Below are 24763 nucleotides of genomic sequence, written 5' to 3'. Positions count from 1 at the left end.
ATCTATCAAGACGGGAGATTTGTATACCAGCCTTAATTGTTTCTATACTGCTGGAAGAAATGCCAAAGTTATGTGGGGGCGCAGGCATCTACAAAACGTTGTCCCTTCTCCCAGCAGGCCATGCGACAGACTTAAATCTACACCAGTTTCCTTGCAGGCATAATTTTAAGCCATTTTCTACATCAAAAACGTATGAATCAGACGGGCTTGCCCTCTTCCCTCTCAACCTGTCAGAAAACTGCTGTGAGCGGAGAAAAGTTGCAGATTTTGTTGCAAAATGGCGTGCAACAAAAACGGCGACTGATATTCAACACCCTGTATATGAGTTCATAAATGAGCACCATAGTGTACAAGGATGGACCTGATTATTTGCTTCTGCTTGTCATTCTTCTATATTTCTATAAATGGCCATTAAATGGCCATTAGATAATGCTGTATTTCCCAAGCATGACTGTTTAGTGTAATCTTGTGTGGTTTTGCTTAAAATAAACGAATAAGCATTGATACCAGACATAATCCTGCCAAGTTGTGATAAACCCAGAATAATTAAAAAGTGCTTCTAGGTAATTTGTGAAAAAAATATCAGGAAATGAGAAAATGACTTATCTCGGTAGTTATCAAGCTGTGAGACTCTCATTGTAACATTGTAACATGAAGTATTATGTCGAAAAGGACATATCATATATCTTTGTAGACAGATAAGAGGAATATGTGAAATTAATGACATATTACGTCGGTACAATAGCAAATATGGAACTCAATCCAACAGAGTGGAAGTATATTCCAAAAGAGAACGTGCCTGGTGCACATAAGGGATCCACTTTGTATAGATCTGGATTATACTGCCCATAGATTGCTAGGAGCATTGCTACTAGTGGTGAATGTTACCATACAAAGGCACTATAAATACGCACAAAGCATTGGTGTGTGCAGAAGCCAACACAGTAGACCTTGAGGAGACAAGGAGAGCTCAGATTATTTGAATATTTGGTAAAATTATTTTAAAGAGGACATGTAACCTCTCCTGACATGTCTTTTTCAGTGACTGTATGATTCCTTCTGTAATAAAAATTCTGGAGCATCTATTCTTATGACTCTTTGATGTGCCATTCCTTTATTATTCCTGCTAGAAGTGATGAATGAATTACTAGCTGTTTCCACTGAAGGTCCAGATGGGTATTACCAGTTGAGGGTGTTTCCCTGCACAGTCTGACACCATCCAATCAGGCCTTCCACTGTCAGTGCAGGGATACAGCCGCAACTGAAAATACCCATCCGGACATTCATTCGTTCCATCTAGCCTGGTTATTGACTCTCCTTACACCACACACTGGCCTTTGCATCATTTTCATGCCTTGTCCTGCACCCACATGGACATTTAACATTATGGTCATGCCTAAACTACCATTAGACAGGATCCCTAGCTACAGTGAGTCCTCGAGGAAATATAGGGTTCCCCGCTGCCCCTCTCTCACTGCATTGACCCCAGGAAGCGATGGCCTGAAGGAATAGACTGTGACACCTTATCATCAAGGCCCCTACCACTCCTATCCTCTGCTTCGACCTCCCCAGGGGATAGCTGTACATACACATAAACCTAAATATAACTTTCCGAAAAGTCCCTCTGATGCATCCGAAGAGTCCAGTCAGTTCAATGCATCTTAAAATAAAATGACATTTATTAGCTAATAATCATTTACAGACAGTGGCAATGACATTTCAATGACTAGGGAGCAATCTGACCGATCCATTATTAAAGGTTAATTAGCACTTTGCATACAGATACTGGGGGAGTGCACACTGTAATCACAACACAGTTTAGGGAATATTGCTTTTTGTATAACTTGTTTGTCTATTCAAAATCAACTAATATATACAGTGTGACAGAGTCGATTTCAATTTCCTTTTGCATGTAACATAAAAGACAGTATATCCATGGAAAATAATAAAAGTAGATCCAGGAGCGCTTCTTTTCTATAAGAACAGTCAAGGAAGCCATTTTATTTTAGAGCTCTAGTTGTTAACTGAGGATTTGAAATGTAACATCACTTTAAGGGAACACATTAGTTTAGGGGTCTGACATTCCTCTGTTATTCCTGTTATGACTGTACTATTGGAATTATACCTGCAGTTTGCACTGCAGCATGCAGGTCCAACTGACTATGATTGGCAAAATCATGTCCAAGCGTGTTGGGTGTCTTAACTTGTTAACCCTCCATAGCAAGATCTGAATAGCTGTAAACGCAAGTTAAATTACAGTTAAAGATAACAAAGGTATAGTTGAAATTATATATAAATCTGCATTGCATTAGCATTACTTTCAAAAAGTAGAAGCAGCTGAGAGATTTCCTTTAAAGGGCTTGTCTGGGATTTTGATTCTGATGGCCTCTCTTCTGGATGGGTCATCAACATCTGATTGGTGGGGGTCAGACTCCCAGCACTGCTGATGATCAGCTGGTTGAAGAGAGACCATAAAGCTTTAGTGAGCTCCGCAGCTTCTTCCTAGGCTAGTTCATCAGTCACATGGCCTAGGCACCGCTCAGTCCTATTCTAATAAATTGGCCTGTGCTGCAATACGAAGCACAGCTGCTATACAATGTATGATGCTGTGCTTGGTAAGCTGTGAGGAGGCCACATTGCTCACAGGAGTGCCATGGTATTTTCAAACAGCTGATTAGCACGGGTGCTCCACCAATTAGATATTAATGACCATCAATATCAAAATCAATACCAAGCAACCTCTTTAAATATTTGGTGCCATATGGTGCTTCCATCAGGAAGCGTCATAAGGAGGTGTTCTACTTTGGAAGGAATGTTCCAGGAGGACATCTCCGTTATATGGTTTCTGTTGGGACGCAGCACAATTAGTTAGGAGAAAAGACCTCACGGTCCGTCCTTTAAAATTCAAAGGAACACGGCAAGTACAGAAAGGCTCTCATATTTCAATGGTTGTATATTATAGCACAGACAACTCCATAAAGCTCCCACAGTCTATACAAAGCCATATGATTATAGGCACTAAACAATAGTAATTTGGCCATATTGAGGTTCAATTACACATAAATACACTCTTTTCTATACCAGAAATCCTTATATACTGTATGAGTACACTAGCTGACGTGAAAACTTTAAGAACCAGAATAAAAGCCTCCAGCAGCCTCCAGATCCAGATGTTCTAGTCCCTTGTTTCACAAATCTGTCTGTAAAAACTTCAGGTTATAAAGGACACCATTTCAGCTTTGGTTATTGAGTGTGACTAATGTGTACACGGATCCAGTGCTGTTTTTCTGCCCAGCAATATAATGTCCATTTCTTGAGTTAAGGTTGGAAGATGATGTTTCTGTTCTAAAAATATAAGCCTGTGATTTACAGCAGCCAAGTTTACTCATTAAAGTATAGAAGTCTTTCCGAAAAGCTTTTGTGAAGAAGGCATACAAAAATGGATTAGCGCATGAATTGATAGGGTAAAAAAGAACTAACAGTATCTTGGAGTTGGAGACAGTTATTAGAGGGACCTTGAGTGACGCGGAAATGGCGAAAAAGGAAATGGGAGCCGTGCACAGAAAATTTGTAAATATTAGTATGGCCATACGTACTGCAGTCTTCGTATCAGAGTGCGAAGAGATGATATCGGGATTCCGTACAGTGATGTATATATGGGAGTAGCAGATACAAATAGCCACAAACGCCAATACATTAAGCACTAGTAAGAAGATAATGTATGCTTGTGACGGTAGAGTTTCAATGTCCATGGGTAAGCAAATACTAACCTTCATGTAACTACTAACTCCAATAATAGGGAGCAAAGCCACAACGAATGCAAATATCCAGCCAGAAATCATGATGATGAAGGCGTGCCGAAAGCGAACTTTGCGGTCCAACTGCATGGCATAGGTGATGGTGTGCCATCTTTCCAAGGTTATAGCTGTGAGTGTGTAAACTGAAAGCTCACTGGCAAACACTGTAAAAAATCCTGCTGCATGACATCCTGCTCCGGTCTGCCAGTCTATAGCATAATTATAATATTGACTTTTGGTTTTTATATCCACAGATGCGATGAGCAACAGGTAAATTCCCATGCAGAAGTCTGCAAACGACAGATTGCACATCAAAAATTTAGGAACTGTAAATTTTGACTGACTGGTTAGCAAAATGATCAGCACTATCACATTTCCAGTGATGGCCAAAATGCTAATACACCATATGAGGATCCGGAGAAAGTTGTAGCCCATTATGTCTTCACATGGGTTGAATTCATCCGGCTTAGGATAACACACAACATTCTGCATGTCAACACAAAAATAGTAGTCGAAAGCGTTGTCACTGGGGTCGAAGCCTAGTCCATCACTCATATGGTAGTCCGGGTGTTCAGATGTCTTTTCCGTAGTCTTAAGTTCTCCATAAAATAAATGATTACTTTTATTGCAGAATGGATGCAAACTGAAGCTGGAAAATGATAGAAGTGAAGTTAAATCGATATAGTAGAATGCCATTGCATATTTCACTAACAAACAGGTTAAAACTTTAAAGCATAAACTATTAGCTTCATCCAAGGGGTTGTCTCATCTCTGACTTTGATGGCATATTGTTGGGATAGGCCATCAATGTCATATCCATCCGAGTCCCACCTCTGAAACCTGCACCTATTCCCAGAACAAGCCTCCAAAAGTGAAGCGTGCTCTCCATTCCCTGCTATGCGGGCATTCTTGGCTATTTTCCCAATGTGGTAAATGAAGAGCACACCCTGCATGCATGGCCACCTCTCCATTTCCCCCTGCGCTTGGATATTTTTGGAAATCCCATAGCGGTAAATAGAAGGTGGCAGTGCTCTCAGGGCACGCTCTCCTTCACTTCAGGAGACCCGTTCTGGATATAGATGTGGATCCCAAAGGTGGGCATATCCTAGTCTCAGATGCATAACCCCTTTAACTTCAAATGGACTGGCACAGACACTGTCTATATGTGGTGCTATATGTTAAAATATTTGGTAAAGTAAGGGTACTTTCACACTTGAGGCAGGGTGATCCGGCAAGCAGTTCTGTCGCTGGAATCCAGCAATCTGCATGCAAATGGACAGCATTTGTAGACGGATCCGGATGAGGATCCGTCTCACAAATGCATTGCAAGAACGGATCTGTCTGCCCGTTTGTTTCTATTTTTTTTACCCATTTTTAAAGGTCTGCACATGCGCAGACCAGAAGGACGGATGCGCCACTAATACATTTTAATGTAAATTAATGCCGGCAAGTGTTCCGGAATTTTGGACAGAGATAAAACCGCAGCATGCTGCTGTATTATCTCCGTCCTGAAAAGTCAAAATGACTGAACTGAAGACATCCTGATGCATCCTGAACTGATTTGTCTCCATTCAGAATGCATGGGGATAAAACTGATCAGTTCTTTTCCGGTATTGAGCCCCTAGGTTGGAGCTTAGTGCCGGAATAGAATAACGCTAGTGTGAAAATACCCTAAAGGTGGAAGGGAATAGTTATTAGGAATGCAGGCATACTCAGTTCCTGTTGACAACTTATGAAGAAATGCCAATAACCTATAGAATGAAAAATATTCCATATAATAAAAAATATATATGGAGTATGAGTATTTTTAATTCTATGGGGTTATTGGCATTTCTTCATAAGTTGTCAGTCTAGTTAGGCTAGACCACTTTTTCGATATATGGTTATTTAGGTGTTATTGGTACACTCAGACCCTGTTGCCAGTGGAGCCCAAAGGGCCCTAGGCCACATAAGTAGACACAAATAATTAGGCGTGAGATATGGAGACACTTGCTTACTGTACCCATACTTGGCTGTTGCATATCTCACATAGGCCTCCTGCACACAGCCATCTCTATATTTTGTACACTGCATGTGCATGCCTTTTTCTCATTCCCAAGAAACGCCTATTCTCCTCCACATTGCATACAAGAACCGAGCATGTTCTATAATTTGTGAAAAGCACAAATAGATATACAGTATAATATATAACTCTACCACCTCCCCGCTGAAAACTGGGGGAGAAGATCACTAAATGTGTAATCCTCAGGTAGAGTCAAGGTGCATTTAAGGACCTAAGTATGTGCCAGGTTGACCACCGCTAGATTACAATATCAAACTTACCTGCAAATGAAATAAAAATAAATAAAATAGTCCATTAAATCTTAGTAATAAATGTAAAATATCAGCATTCTAATGTAAGATGCATTGCTTGGATATTATAAAATAACACTGATTTCCCTTACTGACTGCAGTTCTGGGTGATTTCTAGCATTCCTGTACCTTGCAGTACACTATATTTGATCCATTTTACTCTCCTGGATGTATTAGTGCCAATACATGCTGTGAAATCTACATAATTATCCATTATTGTTGCATATTTTAGTCCTGCAAATGAAAAACCCTCATTATCCCGCAAAATTGTGATTATAATTGACATGTAGGACTATGTTTAATGTTCTGTGTTTCCAGCAGGTTTACTTGGTTGCATGAGACGACGGGAAGCGTGCCATCTCTGACTATTATTAAACTGCTGGCCTTACATCTAAAGAGATTCTACTAGACCCTCTGTGACCTGGAACAGCAAGATCTGGGAAGTTCTTCTAGCAAGCAGTATGGACACAAAACATCACTGTGGTCATTTCCATTTATCTTTCAGTTTAAGAGACCACACGTTACATTTAATAGAAGGGTTATATAGGTTCTCCTGCCATGTACTCTACTAAAAGACTAGAGGTGTCAACTACAAAAAATGCACCCCGTTGGCATTGTTGAGCACATTTCCTATAATGGAGCATTTCATTTTTCATTGTCTTAAATGCAGAAAATATGGCTCTGAAATCAAAACATTTTCTCATTTTCTACTATTATTCCTCCTCGAAATGAAGGATAAATTGACACCACAGGGTTCCCATTGCTGTTGATAATGGGCCTGTCCATAGACGAATACTCTCCGATCAATAAAGACAATGTCAGAGTGTGTAGGGGCATATTGATATCACTCATTGGATAATTTATTCATATATTTCCAAGAGGGATGACACAAGGATTGCACAATGTACAGTTCAATGACAGATAACAGCATTGGAAAATTCATTTTTTATGAGCTATAAGGTGTCCCAGGAGCCAGGAAAACAGACCACATGCAAACGCAGGTAAAATAAGTTGTTTATTTAAAGGAACATAAATAAACATTCATCAGGGACAGCGAGGTTAGGAAGAAGCCGGTCAAGTCCAATGTAGGTAGTCGTCCAAGCCAGAATCAGGTCCAAAGCGGGTAGTCGTCCAAGCCGGAATCAGGTCCGAAGCGGGTAGTCGTCCAAGCCAGGGTCAGGTCCAAAGCGGGTAGTCGTCCAAGCCGGGGTCAGGTCCAAAACGGGTAGTCGTCCAGGCCAGGGTCAGGTCCAAAACAGGTACATGCGATGCAGGGTAAAGAACCAGAGGAAACGTCAGCCAGGCCGGATCATACACAGGAACACACAAGGTGCTCAGATAGTCAGAGATGCACCTTAGGGCACAAACGCAAGGGCAATGAACCTGAAACCTGAGCAGACTGATATCGTCAAGTGTTGCCACATCATCACTGTGCGACGCCCAGGCAGCAGGCAAGTGATGATGCACTCAGAGGTTATAAGAGACTGCAGTCTGTGCATGTTTAAAATGGCAGCCACCATGAGGACAAGGTAAGACCTTGACCTAAGGACACCCAGATGAACACTAGATAAGTTGACACTAGAGTGACAGCCATATCACTTCGCTATTTGAAAGTGTCTTGTGACCTGCAAAAATGCTGTGAGCCACTGCCTTTACGATCCGGAGCAAAAAACAGCTCCCACTGTGGTAGCCATGACTAGGGCTGAGCAAATTGAAGTATCCGAAGTGGACTTGGATCTGAATTTCAGGTAAAATTTGATTAGCTGCAAAGCCGAGTTTCCTCGTGCTTCATGGTAATGAATCAATTTTCCCTGAAATAGCGGTAAAAAAAAAATCATAATAAAAAAAATGTGGGATTCGGCTGCTTTGTCGAATTTCACAAAGAAATTTGCTTCATGATGAATTACATTGTCACGAAGTGCATGTCTTTGTAAGTAGCAGGTGCAATGATGGGGAATGGTGATTGCACCGTCCCTGTTGATCGCAACATCTGAGAATAATAGTGAGGGCTTTCAGGGGTTAATCCGTTGAAAATAAATAAAATAACCTTATCCATTTGCACACAAAATCTCGTGTATGATGTCACCACCCTGGCCAGTGTGATGACATCATCATGCACTGTACACAATTTTGCGTGGGATCTTTAATCAGGATGGCTGCAGCGGCCTCTTTGCGCTTAAATGGATAAGGTGAGTATTATATGGCGAGTCCTCCTCATTGCGCCCGCTACTTACAAAGAAATGCGCCTTGTGACAATGTAGTCCGTCGTGAAGTCGATTTCTTTGTGAAGTCGACTTCATTGCTCATGACTATTAGCTACATGATCAAGCATTGACGTCCATGGATGCCATGTAATACTACAAGACTGAAGCCAAAGTATCTTCTCCTGGTGACCCAAAGCTGATTTCTGGGAGCTAGAGAAGCTGAATGAGCAGTGATCCTCTGATTCCTCATTCTGAGATGGGTTGTCCAGCAATAGCAATCCATTTAAAACCATTGCATTAGGGTACTTTCACACTTGCGGCAGAGGATTCCGGCAGGCAGTTCCATCACCATAACCAGGGCCGGTGCAAAAATGTTTGCCAACACAAGCGAAGCTATATTTGAGTCCCCCCCCTCGCAACTCGCACAGCTGGCTTCTCCTCTGTGTGGTCCTGGTATCTTCTTTCTGCTCCAGATAATCGCTGGTTTGAGGACCGTATTTTTCGGTCCTCAAACGTCGTTGCAGCCCATAAGACACACCTAGGTTTTAGAGGAGGATAATAAGAAAAAAATATTTTCCATTACACCTCAGGTCAGACCAGCAATCAGACCCTCAATGTTAATCAGACCTCAGATCAGCCCCCCATGTCAGCCATCATGCCTCCCATGTCAGCCATCATGCCCCCCATGTCAGCCATCATGCCCCTCCATGTCAGCCATCATGCCCCCCCATGTCAGTCATCATGCCCCCCATGTTATTCATCATGCCCCCCATGTCAGCCATCATGCCCCCCATGTCAGCCATCATCATCCCCCCATGTCAGCCATCATGCCCCCCCCATGACAGCCATCATGCCCCCCCCATGTCAGCCATCAGCGCATATAAAATAAAATAACTTACTTCTCCTGCTCCTGGACGCCGCCACTCCTCACCACAAGCGCTCTCTCTTCTTCCTGGTTCTCGGCTGTCAGCTGTGAAGGCTGCGCACAGTGAGGTCACATGGTGTGTAGCCCTTCACAGCAGACAGCCAAGCGGAGGACCAGGAAGTGGTGAGTACAGATCCTTCACCGCTTCCCGATCCTCTGGTACTAATGAAGCGCCTCCAAAATGGAGGCGCTTCATTAGTATTCACCCCATAAGACCCAGGGGCAAAAAATACAGGGTATTAAAAAAAAAAAGGTTCATTTTTCCGTTCCCCGTCTTTGCGCCCGAAGGCAGCCGCTTGGTCTGCCTATTTATAGCACCGGGCCTGGCCGGAACTGACTGCCGGATCCAGCAAAACGTATACAAATTGATGGCATTTGTCAGACGGATCCGAATGCAGATCCATTGAAATGACAAATGCATTGAAATGCCGGATCCGTCTCTCCAGTGTCATCTGGAAGAACTGATCCGCTATAAATGATTTTTGCATCTTTTTCAGTCTGCGCATCTGAACTGAATCCTGATGCATACTGAACGGATTGCTCTACATTCAGAATGCATTAGGATAAAACTGATCACTTATTTTCCGGTATTGAGCCCCTAGGACGGAAGTCAATGCCGGAAAAGAATAACACTTGTGTGAAAGTACCTATAGCAGGGAACTAATTCAAAAACCCCAAATTCCCTTGTAACTAAAACTGAAATCTAAAGATACTCAACAGCAGCAAAAATTGTTTTATTCTTCTGTGAATATGATTTATACCTGAGAAGTAGAGTTGAGCGAACACCTGGATGTTCGGGTTCGAGAAGTTCGGCCGAACATCCCGGAAATGTTCGGGTTCGGGATCCGAACCCGATCCGAACTTCGTCCCGAACCCGAACCCCATTGAAGTCAATGGGGACCCGAACTTTTCGGCACTAAAAAGGCTGTAAAACAGCCCAGGAAAGAGCTAGAGGGCTGCAAAAGGCAGCAACATGTAGGTAAATCCCCTGCAAACAAATGTGGATAGGGAAATGAATTAAAATAAAAATTAAATAAATAAAAATTAACCACAATCAATTGGAGAGAGGTTCCATAGCAGAGAATCTGGCTTCCCGTCACCCACCACTGGAACAGTCCATTCTCAGATATTTAGGCCCCGGCACCCAGGCAGAGGAGAGAGGTCCCGTAACAGAGAATCTGTCTTCATGTCAGCAGAGAATTAGTCTGCATGTCATAGCAGAGAATGAGGCTTCACGTCAGCCACCACTGCAACAGTCCATTGGCATATATTTAGGCCCAGCACCCAGGCAGAGGAGGGAGGTCCCGTAACAGAGAATCTGTCTTCATGTCAGCAGAGAATTAGTCTGCATGTCATAGCAGAGAATGAGGCTTCACGTCAGCCACCACTGCAACAGTCCATTGGCATATATTTAGGCCCAGCACACACACAGGCAGAGGAGAGAGGTCCCGTAACAGAGAATCTGGCTTCATGTCAGCAGAGAATCAGTCTGCATGTCATAGCAGAGAATGAGGCTTCACGTCAGCCACCACTGCAACAGTCCATTGGCATATATTTAGGCCCAGCACACACACAGGCAGAGGAGAGAGGTCCCGTAACAGAGAATCTGGCTTCATGTCAGCAGAGAATCAGTCTGCATGTCATAGCAGAGAATGAGGCTTCACGTCAGCCACCACTGCAACAGTCCATTGGCATATATTTAGGCCCAGCACACACACAGGCAGAGGAGAGAGGTCCTGTAACAGAGAATCTGTCTTCATGTCAGCAGAGAATCAGTCTGCATGTCATAGCAGAGAATGAGGCTTCACGTCAGCCACCACTGCAACAGTCCATTGGCATATATTTAGGCCCAGCACCCAGGCAGAGGAGGGAGGTCCCGTAACAGAGAATCTGTCTTCATGTCAGCAGAGAATTAGTCTGCATGTCATAGCAGAGAATGAGGCTTCACGTCAGCCACCACTGCAACAGTCCATTGGCATATATTTAGGCCCAGCACACACACAGGCAGAGGAGAGAGGTCCCGTAACAGAGAATCTGGCTTCATGTCAGCAGAGAATCAGTCTGCATGTCATAGCAGAGAATGAGGCTTCACGTCAGCCACCACTGCAACAGTCCATTGGCATATATTTAGGCCCAGCACACACACAGGCAGAGGAGAGAGGTCCCGTAACAGAGAATCTGGCTTCATGTCAGCAGAGAATCAGTCTGCATGTCATAGCAGAGAATGAGGCTTCACGTCAGCCACCACTGCAACAGTCCATTGGCATATATTTAGGCCCAGCACACACACAGGCAGAGGAGAGAGGTCCCGTAACAGAGGATCTGGCTTCATGTCAGCAGAGAATCAGTCTGCATGTCATAGCAGAGAATCAGGCTTCACGTCAGCCACCACTGCAACAGTCCATTGTCATAAATTTAGGCCCAGCACCCAGGCAGAGGAGAGAGGTCCCGTAACAGACAATCTGGCTTCATGTCAGCAGAGAATTAGTCTGCATGTCATAGCAGAGAATGAGGCTTCACGTCAGCCACCACTGCAACAGTCCATTGGCATATATTTAGGCCTAGCACACAGGCAGAGGAGAGAGGTCCCGTAACAGACAATCTGGCTTCATGTCAGCAGAGAATCAGTCTGCATGTCATAGCAGAGAATGAGGCTTCACGTCACCCACCACTGCAACAGTCCATTGGCATATATTTAGGCCTAGCACACAGGCAGAGCAGAGAGGTCCCGTAACAGACAATCTGGCTTCATGACAGCAGAGAATCAGTCTGCATGTCATAGCAGAGAATGAGGCTTCACGTCACCCACCACTGCAACAGTCCATTGGCATATATTTAGGCCTAGCACACAGGCAGAGCAGAGAGGTCCCGTAACAGACGATCTGGCTTCATGTCAGCAGAGAATCAGTCTGCATGTCATAGCAGAGAATGAGGCTTCACGTCACCCACCACTGCAACAGTCCATTGGCATATATTTAGGCCTAGCACACAGGCAGAGCAGAGAGGTCCCGTAACAGACAATCTGGCTTCATGTCAGCAGAGAATCAGTCTGCATGTCATAGCAGAGAATCAGGCTTCACGTCAGCCACCACTGCAACAGTCCATTGTCATAAATTTAGGCCCAGCACCCAGGCAGAGGAGAGAGGTCCCGTAACAGACAATCTGGCTTCATGTCAGCAGAGAATTAGTCTGCATGTCATAGCAGAGAATCAGGCTTCATGTCAGCCACCACTGCAACAGTCCATTGGCATATATTTAGGCCTAGCACACAGGCAGAGGAGAGGTTCATTCAACTTTGGGTAGCCTCGCAATATAATGGTAAAATGAAAATAAAAATAGGATTGAATGAGGAAGTGCCCTGGAGTCCAATAATATATGGTTATGGGGAGGTAGTTAATGTCTAATCTGGACAAGGGACGGACAGGTCCTGTGGGATCCATGCCTGGTTCATTTTTATGAACGTCAGCTTGTCCACATTGGCTGTAGACAGGCGGCTGCGTTTGTCTGTAATGACGCCCCCTGCCGTGCTGAATACACGTTCAGACAAAACGCTGGCTGCCGGGCAGGCCAGCACCTCCAAGGCATAAAAGGCTAGCTCTGGCCACGTGGACAATTTAGAGACCCAGAAGTTGAATGGGGCCGAACCATCAGTCAGTACGTGGAGGGGTGTGCACACGTACTGTTCCACCATGTTAGTGAAATGTTGCCTCCTGCTAACACGTTGCGTATCAGGTGGTGGTGCAGTTAGCTGTGGCGTGTTGACAAAAGTTTTCCACATCTCTGCCATGCTAACCCTGCCCTCAGAGGAGCTGGCCGTGACACAGCTGCCTTGGCGACCTCTTGCTCCTCCTCTGCCTTGGCCTTGGGCTTCCACTTGTTCCCCTGTGACATTTGGGAATGCTCTCAGTAGCGCGTCTACCAACGTGCGCTTGTACTCGCGCATCTTCCTATCACGCTCCAGTGCAGGAAGTAAGGTGGGCACATTGTCTTTGTAGCGTGGATCCAGCAGGGTGGCAACCCAGTAGTCCGCACAGGTTAAAATGTGGGCAACTCTGCTGTCGTTGCGCAGGCACTGCAGCATGTAGTCGCTCATGTGTGCCAGGCTGCCCAGGGGTAAGGACAAGCTGTCCTCTGTGGGAGGCGTATCGTCATCGTCCTGCCTTTCCCCCCAGCCACGCACCAGTGATGGACCCGAGCTGCGTTGGGTGCCACCCCGCTGTGACCATGCTTCATCCTCATCCTCCTCCACCTCCTCCTCATCCTCGTCCTCCTCGTCCTCCAGTAGTGGGCCCTGGCTGGCCACATTTGTACCTGGCCTCTGCTGTTGCCAAAAACCTCCCTCTGAGTCACTTCGAAGAGACTGGCCTGAAAGTGCTAAAAATGACCCCTCTTCCTCCTCCTCCTCCTCCTCCTGGGCCACCTCCTCTTCCATCATCGCCCTAAGTGTTTTCTCAAGGAGACATAGAAGTGGTATTGTAACGCTGATAACGGTGTCATCGCCACTGGCCATGTTGGTGGAGTACTCGAAACAGCGCAACAGGGCACACAGGTCTCGCATGGAGGCCCAGTCATTGGTGGTGAAGTGGTGCTGTTCTGTAGTGCGACTGACCCGTGCGTGCTGCAGCTGAAACTCCACTATGGCCTGCTGCTGCTCGCACAGTCTGTCCAGCATGTGCAAGGTGGAGTTCCACCTGGTGGGCACGTCGCATATGAGGCGGTGAGCGGGAAGGCCGAAGTTACGCTGTAGCGCAGACAGGCGAGCAGCAGCAGGATGTGAACGCCGGAAGCGCGAACAGACGGCCCGCACTTTATGCAGCAGCTCTGACATGTCGGGGTAGTTGTGAATGAACTTCTGCACCGCCAAATTAGCACATGCGCCAAGCAAGGGATGTGCGTCAAATTGGCTAGTCCCAGAGCTGCAACGAGATTTCGCCCATTATCACACACCACCAGGCCGGGCTTGAGGCTCACCGGCAGCAACCACTCGTCGGTCTGTTGTTCAATACCCCGCCACAACTCCTGTGCGGTGTGGGGCCTGTCCCCCAAACATATGAGTTTCAGAATGGCCTGCTGACGTTTACCCCGGGCTGTGCTGAAGTTGGTGGTGAAGGTGTGTGGCTGACTGGATGAGCAGGTGGAAGAAGAGGAGGAGGAAGCCGAGAAGGAGGAGGTGGCAACAGGAGGCAAAGAATGTTGCCCTGCGATCCTTGGCGGCGGAAGGACGTGCGCCAAACAGCTCTCCGCCTGGGGCCCAGCTGCCACTACATTTACCCAGTGTGCAGTTAGGGAGATATAGCGTCCCTGGCCGTGCTTACTGGTCCACGTATCTGTGGTTAGGTGGACCTTGCTACAGATGGCGTTGCGCAGTGCACACTTGATTTTATCGGATACTTGGTTGTGCAGGGAAGGCACGGCTCTCTTGGAGAAGTAGTGCCGGCTGGGAACAACATACTGTGGGACAGCAAGCGACATGAGCTGTTTGAAGCTGTCTGTGTCCACCAGCCTAAATGACAGCATTTCATAGGCCAGTAGTTTAGAAATGCTGGCATTCAGGGCCAGGGATCGAGGGTGGCTAGGTGGGAATTTACGCTTTCTATCAAATGTTTGTGAGATGGAGAGCTGAACGCTGGCGTGTGACATGGTTGAGACGCTTGGTGACGGAGGTGGTGGTGGTGGTGTTGGTGGTACATCCCCTGTTTGCTGGGCGGCAGGTGCCAACGTTCCTCCAGAGGCGGAGGAAGAGGCCGAGGCGGCAGCAGCAGAATAGGCCGAGGCGGCAGCAGCAGAAGAGGTAGCAGGGGGAGCCTGAGTGACTTCCTTGGTTTTAAGGTGTTTACTCCACTGCAGTTCATGCTTTGCATGCAGGTGCCTGGTCATGCAGGTTGTGCTCAGGTTCAGAACGTTAATGCCTCGCTTCAGGCTCTGATGGCACAGCGTGCAAACCACTCGGGTCTTGTCGTCAGCACATTGTTTGAAGAAGTGCCATGCCAGGGAACTCCTTGAAGCTGCCTTTGGGGTGCTCGGTCCCAGATGGCGGCGGTCAGTAGCAGGCGGAGTCTCTTGGCGGCGGGTGTTCTGCTTTTGCCCACTGCTCCCTCTTTTGCTACGCTGTTGGCTCGGTCTCACCACTGCCTCTTCCTCCGAACTGTGAAAGTCAGTGGCACGACCTTCATTCCATGTGGGGTCTAGGACCTCATCGTCCCCTGCATCGTCTTCCACCCAGTCTTGATCCCTGACCTCCTGTTCAGTCTGCACACTGCAGAAAGACGCAGCAGTTGGCACCTGTGTTTCGTCATCATCAGAGACATGCTGAGGTGGTATTCCCATGTCCTCATCATCAGGAAACATAAGTGGTTGTGCGTCAGTGCATTCTATGTCTTTCACCGCTGGGGAAGGGCTAGGTGGATGCCCTTGGGAAACCCTGCCAGCGGAGTCTTCAAACAGCATAAGAGACTGCTGCATAACTTGAGGCTGAGACAGTTTCCCTGGTATGCATGGGGGTGATGTGACAGACTGATGGGGTTGGTTTTCAGGCGCCATCTGTGCGCTTTCTGCAGAAGACTGGGTGGGAGATAATGTGAACGTGCTGGATCCACTGTCGGCCACCCAATTGACTAATGCCTGTACCTGCTCAGGCATTACCATCCTTAGAACGGCATTGGGCCCCACCATATATCGCTGTAAATTCTGGCGGCTACTGGGACCTGAGGTAGTTGGTACACTAGGACGTGTGGATGTGGCAGAACGGCCACGTCCTCTCCCAGCACCAGAGGGTCCACTAACACCACCACGACCATGTCCACGTCCGCGTCCCTTACTAGATGTTTTTCTCATTGTTATGGTTCACCACAACAACAAATATATTATTTGGCCCAATGTATTGTATTCAAATTCAGCGGGATATAAATTTGAGGCCTAGTATTTAGGCGCTGGGTGACCGGTATGGATTTAGTGACAGAATTAGACTTGGAAATGCACAGAAGCGTGTGTGTGTGAAGTTATTCTGAATGACCCAATGTGCACCTTGAATATTATATACCCTTTTAGGGATAGATTTCAAATAGCTCTGATATAGCAGAAACCACTAAATTATGAAATTGCTAAATTGGGAATTGTATTTCAACCCAGAACAAAAAATGTGCTTTGACGGACACTAAATAACTTTCCCAGCCACAACAGGACAGCGTTAACGAGAGATTTAGCAGGATATAAATTTGAGGCCTAGTATTTAGGCGCTGGGTGACAGGTATGGGTTTAGTGACAGAATTAGACTTAGAAATACACAGTAGCGGGTGTGTGTGAAGTTATTCTGAATGACCCAATGTGCACCTTGAATATTATATACCCTTTTAGGGATAGATTTCAAATAGCTCTGATATAGCAGAAACCACTAAATTATGAAATTGCTAAATTGGGAATTGTATTTCAACCCAGAACAAAAAATGTGCTTTGACGGACACTAAATAACTTTCCCAGCCACAACAGGACAGCGTTAACGAGAGATTTAGCAGGATATAAATTTGAGGCCTAGTATTTAGGCGCTGGGTGACAGGTATGGGTTTAGTGACAGAATTAGACTTAGAAATACACAGTAGCGGGTGTGTGTGAAGTTATTCTGAATGACCCAATGTGCACCTTGAATATTATATACCCTTTTAGGGATAGATTTCAAATAGCTCTGATATAGCAGAAACCACTAAATTATGAAATTGCTAAATTGGGAATTGTATTTCAACCCAGAACAAAAAATGTGCTTTGACGGACACTAAATAACTTTCCCAGCCACAACAGGACAGCGTTAACGAGAGATTTAGCAGGATATAAATTTGAGGCCTAGTATTTAGGCGCTGGGTGACAGGTATGGGTTTAGTGACAGAATTAGACTTAGAAATACACAGTAGCGGGTGTGTGTGAAGTTATTCTGAATGACCCAATGTGCACCTTGAATATTATATACCCTTTTAGGGATAGATTTCAAATAGCTCTGATATAGCAGAAACCACTAAATTATGAAATTGCTAAATTGGGAATTGTATTTCAACCCAGAACAAAAAATGTGCTTTGACGGACACTAAATAACTTTCCCAGCCACAACAGGACAGCGTTAACGAGAGATTTAGCAGGATATAAATTTGAGGCCTAGTATTTAGGCGCTGGGTGACAGGTATGGGTTTAGTGACAGAATTAGACTTAGAAATACACAGTAGCGGGTGTGTGTGAAGTTATTCTGAATGACCCAATGTGCACCTTGAATATTATATACCCTTTTAGGGATAGATTTCAAATAGCTCTGATATAGCAGAAACCACTAAATTATGAAATTGCTAAATTGGGAATTGTATTTCAACCCAGAACAAAAAATGTGCTTTGACGGACACTAAATAACTTTCCCAGCCACAACAGGACAGCGTTAACGAGAGATTTAGCAGGATATAAATTTGAGGCCTAGTATTTAGGCGCTGGGTGACAGGTATGGGTTTAGTGACAGAATTAGACTTAGAAATACACAGTAGCGGGTGTGTGTGAAGTTATTCTGAATGACCCAATGTGCACCTTGAATATTATATACCCTTTTAGGGATAGATTTCAAATAGCTCTGATATAGCAGAAACCACTAAATTATGAAATTGCTAAATTGGGAATTGTATTTCAACCCAGAACAAGAAATGTGCTTGAACGGACACTAAATAACTCGCCCAGCTACAGCACTAAGGACAGATTTAGCTGGATATAAATTTGAGGCCTAGTATTTAGGCGCTGGGTGACAGGTATGGGTTTAGTGACAGAATTAGACTTGGAAATGCACAGTAGCGGGTGTGTGAAGTTATTCTGAATGTCCCTATGTGCACCTTCAATATGATCTACCCTTTTAGGGATAGATTTCAAATAGCTCTGATATAGCAGAAACCACTAAATTATGAAATTGCTAAATTGGGAATTGTATTTCAACCCAGAACAAGAAATGTGCTTGAACGGACACTAAATAACTCGCCCAGCTACAGCACTAACGACAGATTTAGCTGGATATGAATTTGAGGCCTAGTATTTAGGCGCTGGGTGACAGGTATGGGTTTAGTGACAGAATTAGACTTGGAAATGCACAGTAGCGGGTGTGTGAAGTTATTCTGAATGACCCTATGTGCACCTTGAATATTATATACCCTTTTAGGGATAGATTTCAAATAGCTCTGATACAGCAGAAACCACTAAATTTTTAAATTGCTAAATTGGGAATTGTATTTCAACCCAGAACAAAAAATGTGCTTTGACGGACACTAAATAACTTTCCCAGCCACAACAGGACAGCGGTAACGAGAGATTTAGCGGGATATAAATTTGAGGCCTAGTATTTAGGCGCTGGGTGACCGGTATGGATTTAGTGACAGAATTAGACTGGGATATGGCCAAAAAATAACCACACTATTGCTGGTTAAATGCACTTGGTGATGGGCGCAGCTTGCCCCTGATGTAGTATATGGCCAAAAAATGAACAGACTATTGCTGGTTAAATGCACTTGGTGTCACAGCTTGACCAACCACACTACTGAGGGTTAAATGCACTTGGTGACGGGCGCAGCTTGCCCCTGATGTAGTATATGGCCAAAAAATGAACAGACTATTGCTGGTTAAATGCACTTGGTGACGGGCGCAGCTTGCCCCTGATTTAGTATATGGCCAAAAAATGAACAGACTATTGCTGGTTAAATGCACTTGGTGTGATAGCTTGACCAACCACACTACTGAGGGTTAAATGCACTTGGTGACGGGCGCAGCTTGCCCCTGATGTAGTATATGGCCAAAAAATAAACAGACTATTGCTGGTTAAATGCACTTGGTGTGACAGCTTCACCCTGATGTAGGCTTTAGCCAAAAAACAAACGCACCATTGAGGGTTAAATGCACTTGGTGACAGGCGCAGCTTGCCCCTGATGTAGTATATGGCCAAAAAATAAACAGACTATTGCTGGTTAAATGCACTTGGTGTGACAGCTTCACCCTGATGTAGGCTTTAGCCAAAAAACAACCACACCATTGAGGGTTAAATGCACTTGGTCGCAGCTTGTGCTGGCGCACCACAAGACACAAAATGGCCGCCGATCACCCCAGAAAAATGTGACTGACAAACGGTCTGGGCAGCCTAAAAACAGTGAGCAATTGAGGATCAGCAGCTCAATGATCCACAGCTGCAGATCGATCAGTTAATCAAGTCCTTTGGAGGAGTTAATCTGCCTAATCTCGCCCTACTGTCGCAGCCGCAACCTCTCCCTACGCTAATCAGAGCAGAGTGACGGGCGGCGCTATGTGACTCCAGCTTAAATAGAGGCTGGGTCACATGGTGCTCTGGCCAATCACAGCCATGCCAATAGTAGGCATGGCTGTGATGGCCTCTTGGGGCAAGTAGTATGACGCTTGTTGATTGGCTGCTTTGCAGCCTTTCAAAAAGCGCCAAGAAAGCGTCACAAAAGCGCGAAGAAAGCGACGAACACCGAACCCGAACCCGGACTTTTACGAAAATGTCCGGGTTCGGGTCCGTGTCACGGACACCCCAAAATTCGGTACGAACCCGAACTATACAGTTCGAGTTCGCTCATCCCTACTGAGAAGACATAAACTACCAGTTTTTTTTTATAAATGTATATTATAGTGGCAAAATCTCTTTTATTTTTCAAACTGAACCTCAATATTTGTCCAGAAGTATAAGGAGAAGATGGAGGAAGTTTAGAAAAGGGTTACACAAGTTGAGGATACTTTGCAGAATGTAGTTAAGCAGAATAAGGAGTTAATAATGGAAAACAAGGAAATAAGGAAGAAACTCGTTGATATAGAGAATAGATCAAGGAGGCTTAATTTACGATGTGTAGGTCTGCCTGAGGGTGCGGAGGGCCAAGATTCAATTAGTTTTGTTCAAAATTGGCTGAGAGATAAACTAGGTCAAGATATTTCTGGTTGTAACGACTTTGTTCAGCGGGCCCACAGAGTACCCTCTAGACCACCTATCCCTGGGGAGAGACCTAGAGTTCTGTTGATAAATGTGTTGATGTCCAAAGATAAAGATAAAATTATGCGCAGAATCAGGAAAAAGGGAAATCTGGACTTTAATAGTGGTTATGATCTTTCTGGATTACGCTAGAGAGACGATGAAGGAACGTAGCTGTTTCATGGAGATTAAAAATATCCTCCGTCAGTAGGAAATAAAATACTCTATAATGTTTCCTGCTAAATTACGTATTGTATGGAAAGACAGGATCTGGTTCTGTGATTCCCCGGAAGAAGCTTGGGATTGGGTAGCCAAGAATACTTCAGTTTTACTTACATTTTGAAATGGGGGGAGGGAGTACAATGAATGGTCAGAGTACTAGAAGTGTGTATTTCTTCTGGTGCAAGTTGTTATTTTTTTTTTTTTTTTTTGTTCCTTTCTGTCCATCTCTCCGCCTCCTCTCTGGCCTTGCCTTTCCCTTTTCCCTTTCTCCCCCTCTCATATGGGTCGGGGACTGAGGCGTAGCTAAAGGCTCACGGGCCCTGGTGCAAGAGTTTAGCTTGGGCCCCCCTACCCTCAGTGCTTGTTGGCAAGGGGCAGGGGAGCACATAGCCTTCCCGCTGCCTGAGGCAAACATTTAAAGGGCACCCCCCCCTCCTGCCAAATTCTTGACCTAACCCCTTCCCTCCAGCCAGAGGTGTAAATTGACCAGCATGCACTTTCTATAATGCCAGTGTCTTATGTGACACAAGGGTCTTTGTGCCCCTCAGGCTCCTGGGCCCGGTAGCGACTGCTACCTCTGCACCCCCTATAGCTACGCCCCTGGTCGGGGAGACAGGAATGGGGTTTGTTACATACAGTAATAAGTGCTGAATTGGAATGCGTATACACTCATGGATCATTAGAGGTCTAGGAACGGGAACTAAGAGGCTAGAGGTTTTTAACTTATTAAATAGATCACTCCCTGCTATCATTTGTCTCCAAGAGAGACATTTATTAAAGGAAAATTGCACTACCATTGAAAAACCATGGGTCCAATATGCGTTTCACTCGACTTTCTCCTCATATTCCAGAGGTGTCAGTGTTCTGATTCACAGAGCTATAAATATACAGATAAACGAGGCAATAATTGATTCTGAAGGACGTTTTGTTGTTTTAGATTTTCTCTGGAACAATAAACTGTGGCTTCTGGCGGTGGTATATATCCCTCCTCCTTTTTCTCACGAACTCGCGATGAGTCTAAGTAATAGGGCACTTTTGATTGTTGGTAATTTTCTATAAACTGCTATCAAATTGTACGTATGCAAAGTTAAATGTGCGTGAGGATATTAAAAAGTGGGAGGGTATCATTTCTCCTGGTAGACAATATAACTGGTCGGAAATTATAGCTAGTCCGCTTCAAGTATCGAAAAATCCAGCACACCAATTAATACAATTTTTTGTAGTACATAGATTATATTACACTCCAGCAAAACTAGAGAAGTTCTACAAAAATAAATCCTTTAGTTGCCTGAAGTGTGGGGAGGAGGGATCTGATGATGTGCATCTCCTCAGGACCTATAGTTACATTTCGAGATTTTGGAGAGAAGTGATAAGCAAGATTTTGGAGTTACACAAGTTAACCATACCGGAAGTGTTTGAAATATGTGTTCTTGGGGACATGTCTGATTTCAGGTCTGTCTCACACCGGGTAATAGCCTCTAAACTCCTGTTCCTAGCGGTAAGATGCATTGTTAAATTTTGGAGGCAAAAAAGTCCCCCCTCCTTAAAGTTTTGGGAGAATTCTGTGAAGTCGGATCTGTTTTGTGAGAAATTAACTGTAGTCACCGAGAAAAAAAACAAGCCGTTTACTGAAACTTGGAAGAGATGGTTGGTGAACTTGGAGGGGATTGGATCGGGCTTACAAGGCGATAGTGAGTGAGGGAATGGAGAGTTGTGGGGAGTTCATAAAGCTAAACAACAAATATAATGGCTTTCAGTACATGATTAGTCATTTCTCAATCTCTTAAGAAAGTAATTTTCCTTTTATACTGGGCTAGTTTTACACTGCCGTTACAGCCTTCCGGCAGGCTGTTCCCGTATAGGATGACGGGAATTGGCCAGACAAAGAACGCATGGTGTATGGGTATTTGTCCAGCCGATTCTGGTGAACAGCCTGCCGGATCTGTAAGCACTAGTGTGAAACTACCCTTAAAGAGATTTTCTGGGACTAAAATTATGACGATGTAGCCTCTGGATAGTTAATCAATATCAGTTTGTGGGAGTCCAACACCCGGCACCCCACCGATCAATTATTTTGGGCAGCTAGCACACAGAGCTGGAAGTAGAAGACTCCGTCCACACTGTGCAGTGGCCATGTCTAGGTACCGCTGCTCACCTTCCATTCAAGTAAATGGGAGCTGAGCTGCAGTACTCCAGCTCCATATATTGCACAGTGGATGAAGTCTTCTGTGCACTGAAGCAGCTGGTTGTGGGGGTGTTGGGTATCAGTCACCCACCAATCTGATAATGATGACCTATCCGGTGGATAGATCATTAATTTTTAAATCTCGGAAAACCTCTTTAAAATTTAAAAATATTATCACCTATTTAGCCATGAAAATAATATGTAGGAAAAGATAAAATATCACAGATTCTATAATATTATGCCAACATTTTTCAATGACCGACAGCTGGCAAAATCTACAGCCTCCTGCAGCACATACAGCAGTTTGTCTTTGTAATGTAGTGAATGGCAGATTCTTCGGGTTATATCTTTAGCATATTGAGCCAAGACACTGAAAAATGACGTGAAAGCTCCAACGACATAACTCACGAGTCCTCAGGTGAACGCGGTTTCTATTTCACACACAATTTATTTTAATTGCCTTTTCCTAGGCCCATACATTCACAATCAATACCTTTCCTGAATCTTGTATGTCACATTATGAGGTTAATAACATGGGAGACGTACGTTATCATTTAAATGCCTGGGTACAAGCAGTTCCATTTCTGTACCATAGGTTAGTGCTTCCACTGCCTTGGCACTTAGGGTTTTAAGGAACACAGTGTAAAATCAACAGTCTCACTGTGTTCTCAGCCAGTGTTACAAAATATCCCGTTCTATGGTCACTTTCAAAGAAGCCTTACCTTTTTTGTTTTTTCCAGTTTTCGAAAGCACAGCAGTGGCTTGGGTAGGTCAGATTCGCTTCAATCAGATCAGAAAACATTTCCAAAGGCGGGAGCTTCTTCAGGTTATAGGCGTGATTTGCTATCAGTTTCTTAACTGCGTCCAAACCATGCTGAGGTAATGAGCTGACCTGGGTTTTTGAGATGTCCCTTCAACAAGAAAGACAATTTATAAATAGAAGCTCCTATTTGCAGCAATGTATCATCTAGTCAGAATTCAGTTTATTGAAGGCTAGGGATGTTGCAATTTGTAGCCAAGTGTATCAGAATGACACACTTTGTAAATTGTATGTCAAGGTGCGGTGACTATCCTGTTAGCCATTGCTATATCTGTACTAATTAAGCAGTTTTGGACCAGCCATAGGCTATAAACGTCTGGACGGGCTGCATTTATCTGTGCAGGAGATGGCAGCCTGTTGACAGTAAAATGCTGGGTTCCACATATATATAACTGACCCAGACTTTGCCATATTTGTGTCTACAGATAACGAGGCAGCCATGAAAGCCATGACATTTTCTCCTGCTGGGTCTTAACCAGGAGCAGATTAAAAGGGTTGTCTCACCTCACACATTGGGGGCGTATAGCTAAGATATGCCTCCAATGTCTGATAGGTGCAGGTCCCACCTTAGAGTGATATGCCCCCAATGTCTGAGATAAGATAACCCCTTTAAGTGGTCAAAGAGCCCCAGGCTGTTTGGCTAGGCTTGGGACCCATTCATTCTTTATTGCCTGCCATGCCAATATACAGTATACACAGATGCATACACACATACATTATATATACACAGATACATACACATATACACTTATATGTACCCAGATGTATACACATATGCATTTATATATACACATATACATTCATATATACACAGATACATACAGAGGTGAGGCCAGGTGCGATAACCACTTGGGGATAAAGCAATTCTCAGTGTGTGAGAGGAGGAGTTAGGCCCCAGGGAACAGACTTGCAGAGGGCCTGCGTGGTCCTAGCCAGGGGGGCTGGGCGGCCACAAGGCTGAGGATGCCTGAGTTTGGGGGGACCCAGCGACGCCTGAAGACTGCTGGACCATATCCCCCAAGGTATCTCACTGCTTCCACCAGGAGGACTGGTGGGTTGCACTGGTCACAGCTAGGAGGCTTTCGGTCCGAAGCCGAATACCGAAGTGTGAACACTGACCTAGAGGTGAGTTAGGGAGACCTCTGTATAGTGAGTGCCTAGCCGGGCAAGCTTTTGTTGTTTTGTGTTGATGTAACACGTGAGGTGAAGCTGCCACTTTATGGTGCCAAGTGATGCCAAACTTGGAAGTGTGATGTGCTGTGTGACAAATAAAGCCCTGT

General features: G+C 44.8%; 1 protein-coding gene across 1 annotated transcript; it reads right to left on the bottom strand.

Annotated features, from left to right (window-relative positions):
* Positions 1-1667: 1667 nt before the first annotated feature.
* LOC122935510 (follicle-stimulating hormone receptor-like) lies at positions 1668-23933 on the bottom strand. The gene is made up of 3 exons (XM_044291279.1): positions 23881-23933; positions 23386-23574; positions 1668-4446 (listed from the first exon to the last, which is right to left on the bottom strand). The coding sequence occupies exons 1-3, from the start codon at positions 23931-23933 to the stop codon at positions 3234-3236; spliced, it is 1455 nt and encodes a 484-aa protein (XP_044147214.1). The 3' UTR covers positions 1668-3233.
* Positions 23934-24763: the final 830 nt, after the last annotated feature.

The sequence above is a fragment of the Bufo gargarizans genome, chromosome 4 (genome assembly GCF_014858855.1).
Source record: "Bufo gargarizans isolate SCDJY-AF-19 chromosome 4, ASM1485885v1, whole genome shotgun sequence".
In the NCBI taxonomy this organism is placed as follows: Eukaryota; Metazoa; Chordata; class Amphibia; order Anura; family Bufonidae; genus Bufo; species Bufo gargarizans.
The sequence above is the reverse complement of the archived record's forward strand: the minus strand, read 5'-3'. Positions and strand labels throughout refer to the sequence as shown.